The sequence below is a fragment of the Pogoniulus pusillus genome, chromosome Z (genome assembly GCF_015220805.1).
Source record: "Pogoniulus pusillus isolate bPogPus1 chromosome Z, bPogPus1.pri, whole genome shotgun sequence".
NCBI lineage: Eukaryota > Metazoa > Chordata > Aves > Piciformes > Lybiidae > Pogoniulus > Pogoniulus pusillus.
Genome location: NC_087309.1, coordinates 77,100,155 through 77,108,384, shown reverse-complemented (window position 1 = coordinate 77,108,384; position 8,230 = coordinate 77,100,155). Strand labels below are relative to the sequence as shown.

At 42.4% G+C, this 8,230-nt stretch overlaps 1 protein-coding gene across 1 annotated transcript in view; it reads right to left on the bottom strand.

Annotated features, from left to right (window-relative positions):
• Window positions 1–5,763: 5,763 nt before the first annotated feature.
• DAPK1 (death associated protein kinase 1) overlaps window positions 5,764–8,230 on the bottom strand; it is a 134,639-nt gene continuing 132,172 nt past the window's right edge. Inside the window, exon 26 of the mRNA XM_064140904.1 lies at window positions 5,764–8,152. Within this exon, the coding sequence (XP_063996974.1) occupies window positions 6,920–8,152 (1,233 nt within the window). The 3' untranslated portion in view covers window positions 5,764–6,919. The remainder of the gene's footprint in view (window positions 8,153–8,230) is intronic.

The following is an 8,230-nucleotide window of genomic DNA, read 5'->3' as shown; positions in this document are numbered from 1 at the left end:
TAACAGTTTTAAACTGTATGTTTAAAGGAAAGAGGTCATCGTCACATCATGCAACTGATGTTACCTGGTCTAAGTGGATGGCTCTCATAACACAGCGAGCACACATGGGGAGTTTTGAATGACCTGGCAGAGTGGAGATGATCACCAACTGGCTGGAAGGCATAAATTGTGTAAATCCTTGTAACTTGGGCTGAGGAAGCTTCACTTTACAGTGATTTGTCAGATAAGAAAGGAACTAATCTTTATTTACAAATGGTTCCTGTCACCTTGTTGGAAACAAATGAAAATGGAAAGCTGCAGTTGGGAGCCCTTGTGTGGGCAGTGGCTGAAGCAAAAGCTGGAGAAGGCAAATCAAGCCAGTTTGCAGAGGTAAAACCTGTTCAACTCGTTCTTGATGTGGCTGAGCATGAGAACTGGCCCATGCTTTACCTCTATACTGATTCGTGGATGGTGGCCAATGCCTTATGAGGTTAGCCAAAGGCCTGGAAAAGAAATAATTGGCAATGGAAAGGAAAGCCAATTTGGGCTGCTGACTTATGGCTACCCGTCTGGAGAAAGCTCCTGTAAGAGTACCACACATAGACACTCACATGCCCAAGAGTAAAGCTACTGAGGAACATCAGCACAACCATCAGGCAGATTTGGCTGCCAAGGTGTTTCAAACAGATGTGAACTGTAACTTGGATTTAGACTGGGAACACTGAGGTGAACTGTTCTTAGCTCAGTGAGGCCATGATTCCTTGGGACTTCAAGGCAGAAATGCTACCTACCAATGGGCACAGGATAGAGCAATTGACATATCCATGGATGCTATAACACAGGTTGTACATGACTGTGATATTTGTGCTGCTATTAAACAAGCCAAGCGTCTGAAGCCCTTGTGGTATGGTGAGCGACGGGCAAAGTACAAATACGGTGAAGCATGGCAGATTGATTACATCACTCTACCTCGTTCTCGGACTGGAAAGCAATATGTGCTTACCATGGTAGAAGCAAGCACTGGATGCCTGGAAACCTATCCAGTTTCCCATGCTACTGCATGAAACACCATTCTCAGTTTGGAAAGACAAATCATGTAGCAACATGGCATTCCAGAGAGAATTCCAGATTGGATAATAGCACTTAAGAATAACCTCATAAAAGCTTGGGCCAAAGAGCATGGCATTGAGTGGGTATAGCACATCCCCTATTATGCACCTGCCTCAGGCAAAACTGAATGTTACAATGGTTTGCTGAAAACACCTTTGAAAGCAATGAGGGAGAGGAACCTTAAAGAATTGGGAGAAACATCTAGCCCGAGCTACCTGGGCAGTGAACAGTAGAGGTTCTGCCAACCAAGCAGGTCCAGCTCATTCAGATGTGTTACAAAAGATAGAAGGTGACAATGTCCCTGTCATTCGTGAAAAGAATTTGTTGGGGAAGTCTGTTTGGGTATTCTCCCCTTCAGGGGAGGCTACACCTGTCCAAAGGGTGGTTTCTGCTGAAGGATCTGGTCATACATACTGGGTTATGCAAAAGAATGGTGAAATACAATGTGTTCCACAAAGGATCTTGACATCAGCAGAGAGAAAGTAGATACAAGTTGTTATGAGTTCTTTTGCAGATAATTGTGTTGCCCATAAAATCCATGAAGAAACCACTTTACATGAGCATGAACCCTGTGAGTGCTGAGAGTCCTGCTCCATCCCATTTACGGAAGAAAACATCTGACTGTTTCCTGAAACCTCTGAGATAGCCAGTGCCTGAGACAGACAGGAATGAGGGGATGAACGGCTGGGAATTGGAGAAATGCCTGAAGCCTGGATGGCTACTATCCATGACACTAATATCCCTCATTAGATGGAATGACTTGACGCTCCAATGGGAATTATATTGAGGGGGTGGATTGTGGCCGTTTGAGCCACATTTCTAGCTCAGACATAAAAAATATTCAGAACAGAGAAACTTATAAGTAGAAGCTCTGAATGGGGAGGTGAACATTCTAGAGATAGGCCATATAATGGCAACAATGGGTAAGTTAATATAATTTCATTGGAGCATCAAGAGCTTTATGCCTGGAAGCACAGCTTGTACCTCCCCTTGCTGCTTCTGCTGCGCCACCTGGTATCTTCCCCTACCACTGTTTTGGCTGCTGCTGATTTTGCTGCCACTTGACCCCTTCCCCATCCTCTTTAAAGTTACTGTATTTTCTGTAGTAGTTCATTCTCCTTATACTGTTATATTTGAACTAATACAATTTCATCTTTCTTGACCTTCCAAAAATGTGTGCTGTAGTGACTTTACTCTGCTGGGGGAGGGATTTGCCCTAACTTGGGACACGCAGGATTCTTCCTAGTTTTTCTACCTACCTAGGAGATGTGAGTCCATATTAGTTGAACAGGTGTCCTAGGCTTACTGAAAGCAGGACTCTGAATTTGCGTAAGACAGTCCAGGTTTGCCCTATCTCAGGGAAGGGCTATACTTTTAAAGATATATCCAACTGACTTAGCAAGATTGTTGCATTCTGAAGAATGATCTTTAAATATGCTTTTTTTTTTTTTTTTCCTTTCAACTTGGACTTCACCCAGGGTAGTCTGGCTGGTGCAGAAACACTAGACCCCTTTGGTTAATGCAAACATGAAACAGGTCCTCATCTGCCTTTGAGGCAGCATTAGCTGCATGCTCTGCTGTTCTAGTAAAGCTTGTTATGATAAATGGTGTAGCCACACAGAGGAATACCATCAATGCTCTTCTACATACAGCTCATTTGACTTTTGGAGAGCCAGATGACTTCTACCTGCAAAGCCTGAATGTGGCCTGTAACCTTTTTAGTCCTGTTTAATGTCTTTTGTCACCTGCTGGACTGAATTACACTAAAATTCAAGTAGATGCACATTTTAGTATTGTACATATTGCTTTCAGGCCACCTCCAAAGAAGATACAGCACTGCTCCATCTTCTCTGATCTAGAGGTTTCAACCAACAGCACACTTCATTTACTCTGCTGGAGTTACAAATTGGGCATTAATCCTCTTTGGCAATGCTGCAACACAGCATCTTTGGAATACAAAGGAAAGAATTAGCAGATTCTCTGAAAAGCACATTATTATTATTATTATTAAGCACATTAATTATTAACAAACATATTATTGGAGTGGAAAACACAGTCTGCATAGGTTTAGAGTGTGGAACTGGCTCCCGCACAGCTAGCTCTGACAGCTTCACTGTTGCTCTCTAGTGACCTTACCATTTAGGAAGCTGCCCTGGCTCCTTTCTAAGCCTGCCTGCTGGCTCTGTCATCTCTTTTGACACTCGGGGGTTGCTAAACTCCTGTAGTTTCATAATTCTTAATCACTTGAATTCTAAAACCTGTGACTGTCTGCAGTTTACATCCTCTTAAGGCAAGAAGAAACTTATACATACATCTTCACCCACAGTCACCTCTGCATGCTCTTCTTGCCCCAGTCTCAAAATCATTTGCATGTAGCCACTGGACTTTTGCAGCTTTTGAAACTCACCAGTCAAGTCAGCAGCAAAACTCTCACAGAAAGTCAAATCAGTAAAGCCCAATACAAACCACAGTATGAAGCACTTCCCTATTCTATGTACACTGCTGCATGTGAGAAAAGACTTCTACTGGAAAAATGCCCTCTTCTTCCCCATCTTCTTCTGAGAATGTTTTCAGGATTTTAGTCTAGATATCAGTAACACACATTTCTAAATTGTGAGATCATCAGTAATGCATCTTGGCCTTGAGAAACTGTGCTCCAATTTTAAGAGTTTGTCTGGTTTATAGATTGTGAACCCTGGGGCTCATACGATTTAACCTCAAAATGTTTTGGAAGCTCTACTCTGAAGCTACAGTGAAGTGCAAGTAAGAGAGGGTCCTAATGGTCAGTAATCAGCTTCACTTATTCCACTGGCAGAAGCTGAGCTTAGCATGGTCCTGCTACACATAACTTACACTTATGGCTACATTTTTTGGATCTTGTGAGGATTTGAGTGAACCAGGATTTTGGAGTGAACCAGGCAGGGTTGGTACATTTCCAGGAAACTGTAGAATGAAGCTCTGTTCCTACTTGTATTCATGCAAGAAAACAGTAAAACAACTGAAGGGATGAACACTTTTATTACTTTGCTAACATTTTTTGGGTGGAATTGTCATTTTAGGGCAATTTTTTTTTCAGTGGCACATGACTTACAGGAAAGCCATCCAAAGCTGCATGATGACTGTGATTCACTTTCCTGAACCTATTACCATGAAAACTGTAAATGATGCAACAGGCTGTGACTACCATTCATAGATTCATCATAGTATCTGCTAAATAATACACACTCCCAGGGCTGCATTTTACAGTACATGGAAGGCAAAACCAACCAGGAACATGCTGCTGAGAGGGGGTGGGGGGGGGGTGGGGGGGCAGGTAAACATAGGAAAAGAAAGAAAAAAAGACTACTGCATCAATGTTGGTAAGTCAGCCATGCATCCTGATTGCACAGAAAGCATGTGGGGAAGCGGACAGGGGAGGAATTACATGCTATCTCAAAATCTGGCCACCTTACCACAAGCAGTGCAGTGGTAAATACTAACAGACACCACCAACAGGCCTGCGTTGGAAAAGCATCTCACAGTAGTGTCTCTACTTGTGGTATCGAGTACAACTTCTCCACATTTATGTAGGCTCAGTGAAGTTAGCTCTAAGTTTGATGCCTGAGGAACAGACCTGAAGAAGCCAACTAGAAAACCATTAGGTCTTATGGGATGAGAAAGACCCCTCCACAGAGTGAATCTGACAGAAGTGCTGAGCATGCTCACAGCTGGAAGGCAAAGTGTGGTAGCAGACATGAAGTAATACAGGTAAACATGGGCTATTGAAAGCTGGCCTCTTCCCTGAGCAACACGGAGCAGTGGTGGGAGATGCTGAACTGAGTTTGTCAGAGGCAGAATGTAAGAGGACAGACTCCTTGGGGTAGGGCTGCTCATTAACCACGCTTCTCACTGGGGACTAGAATTTTAAAAGATGCTTGGGGAAGGACACAATAAAGCAAGGGTTAAAACGGGAAAGAAAGGCAGTAAGAAACAGCAGCTAGCATCTTAAGAAGAGTCTATTTAATTCCTTTGCATCAGACCCAGGGAGGAGGAGTGCAGAGAATTTGCATCTGAGAGTGTCAGTAAGCAGTGGCAGCATGGCCCCCCCTGGTTTGGTGAGTGGAAGTTTAAGCACCTTGGCACAGGCTAACAGACACCACCGACTGGAACAGGCTGCCCAGAGAGGTTGTGGAGTCTCCTTCCCTGAAAACTTTCTAAACCCATCTGGATGTGTTCTTGTGAGAACTACCTTGGTGATCCTGCCTTGACAGGTAAGTTGGACTCAATGATCTCTGGAGGCCCCTTCCCACCTCTAATGTCCCTTCCTCACCTCAGCACACACTGCCGTGCAGTGTTCTGCCCCTCTGTAACACAGTGTAACATGGAAGATTCATGATGACAGACTCCCACCTGCTGTTTTGGTTTCCCTTGTCAAAAACCACAAAGGAAAAGCTAAGTAGGAAATTACTTTGGCTTGCCATTTGTCAAAACAGATGCAAATCTCTCTGCTGCAGAGACACCACCTCTGCAGTAAACAAATAAAGCAATATTCCTCTAGCATACTGAGAAATCCCCCTAAGGGATACAGGAGATTCCTAGAACTTCAGAAGACAGGCACTGCCTGTCCAGGATTGTGACTAAAAGGAAAACAAAAAGTTTTGGTCCCTTTCAGCTACAGAATATGAACAACGAGGATGCAACAAGCAACAGTTTTTATTTGTAAAAAATTCCTTTAAAATTTTACTACATTGTAAGATTAAGGAAAAAAAATAGTATTAATATATGTACATACAATATATATAAACACACATCGCACCATGAAAATTACATGCTTTTTAGAACAGAGAAAGGGTCATATTCCCTCATAGCAATTTCAAAATTATCACTGCAAGAAACCTTGCTTCCTTTTTTGTTTATCCCCATCAAAGTTTTCAAGTACAGGAAGTAAGTAACGCAGGATCTAACAGTAGAAAACCTTTGTTATACACAAATTACAACTGACAGCTATACAGTATTATTTTGCAGTATCCAACATTTGTGGTTTTTGAACTCTATAATGATATGAACTTTTACCTGAGGTACATGGAAGTAACAAAGCATGATAATTGGCAAGTTCAAGAGATCTTCACATTATCATTTGCTTGTAATTGGAGTCGATTAGCTATCACATTTCTATATCCATAGTACTGGCACAAGAATGTTCTGCGTGAGTCATCACCGATGCCTTAGAAGTGCAGGAAAAATTAAAAGGCAAGCACCACTTGCAATAAGCATGCAGACAATTTAAGTGGAACAGAGGTAGCATGTTCTTGTATCTCCAGTAGGGTCATTCAAATCAGCTGCACCCTCCCTTCTGCAAAGGCACTCTCTTTTTCAACTATAAACAATGTGATTTAAATTCAGTCAGACTGACCTCAAATGGTGAAAAAATAAAAGTTAAGCAGAGGACATGATTAAAAGAAGTAAAACAGGTGTAAGAAATAGACATTTCAGGTAAAATGTGCTATTCTTCTCCCCCTACTATTTGTGGGGAGAATTGTTGTGTTTTATGAAACAGCTGCAGTACTTAATCCAAAAGTTAAGACTTTCCAGTTAAAATGGCAGTATTAAGCAGCACATTATGTATCAGGAATAATTTAAAACCACCAAAAGTACACCAGCCTTTTTAAGAGATAAAAGAGTAACCATTCACAGTCAGAAGTAGGAAATTTATGCACAAAAAAGGTGGTGCTGGAGAAGGATAAAGATCCTTTGATGTAAAACCTCATAAATGAAAATGCACAGACAGTCTTGTACGGCATCTTTTATCCTCTCTGCAGTTTGAAAAGATGTCCATGCAAAACACCTGCTCCTACCGTGACACTACAGAGCTAATTGAGTTATAAGACGTGCCACTGTTGCAACTTGCAGCATAAGCCTCTTGACCATTAGCATCTAAATTTATTTTGAATACAGAAGATGCTTTCAGCAAAAAGTCTGCTGCATCTCTGCGACCTAATTCCCTCAGCTTAGACATGAGAATACCTACAGTGCTATCAGGAGCATTACTCCACTCCTGCAGAAGGGCATGGACTGGGCTTGAGGGAAATTCACTTTGTGTCCCATTATTTGTATTGTACTTTGCAACAAGATCAGGGAGGCCCAGGTTCATGGCCAGAAGGCACCAATCTTTGCCCATAGGATCAGGTGGATCCAAAAGTCGACTTAGTTTTCTTCTAGTAAGAAGATTCAGATCAGAAACATGAATATCCATTCCTAGACTTCCCTGGGAGTAGACATCAAGACATCCAAAACACAGTATACTGCTAAAGCTCTCTTTATATCCCCCCATAGTATTAGTCAGTGATGTCTCCTTTTGACTTTGCGCACGGAAAAAGTCTCTAGGCTGGTACACCATTATTGGTTCATGATGTTCCCTCAGCTGCTGAGGACTAAGGTAGTACTTCCCCGTCAGAAGGCCTGGTAAGGTTGTGGCTATTAAGTTATCAATGGTGCTGCATACGGAATCCAGAAGTAAACAGCACTTGATCTTCTCTGTTTCCAGTCCCCTAACTTGAACCTCTATACCCTGACCATGGTTAACCAGCAGCACTAAAAGCTCAGCTCCACGGTTCATAATCTTTGATCCATTTACCCAGAGACGTATATCAGCATCTCCCTCTGAGCTCTGCTGATGAACCCACCTGCAGAGATTCACCTGAACTTTGTGAAAAATTCCACAAGGAAATGGAGTAAGATGTTCCACAGGAACGATTCTAACACCACCGTAAATCATCACCTCATCCTCCTCATCTGCCCAAGACCTGTGGAGACTGTCAGTCTTTATGAGAGCAGGAATATCTACCATTGCTCCACTGCTAAGATCCCTTGCACAAATATCCATGGCATCCAAAATCTGTATCAGTTCTTCCACATCACTATCTGTCACCAGACGCTGGATGTCCTCTATGGTGTACCGACCGCGATAGTGGTGGAGGGCTTTTGGGTTCTCCACTGACAGGATTCTTCCAAGGACATTTGAACAGAGCCAGCGAGGATCCAGAAGCACAACATCTTGAACAGTTTCACTTTGCATAATGTTAATCTGTTCACAAATATGAAAGTTACTACTTACATCTTGTGAAGTACAACTTGCTATCTCATGTTCTCTCCTTCCTAACTT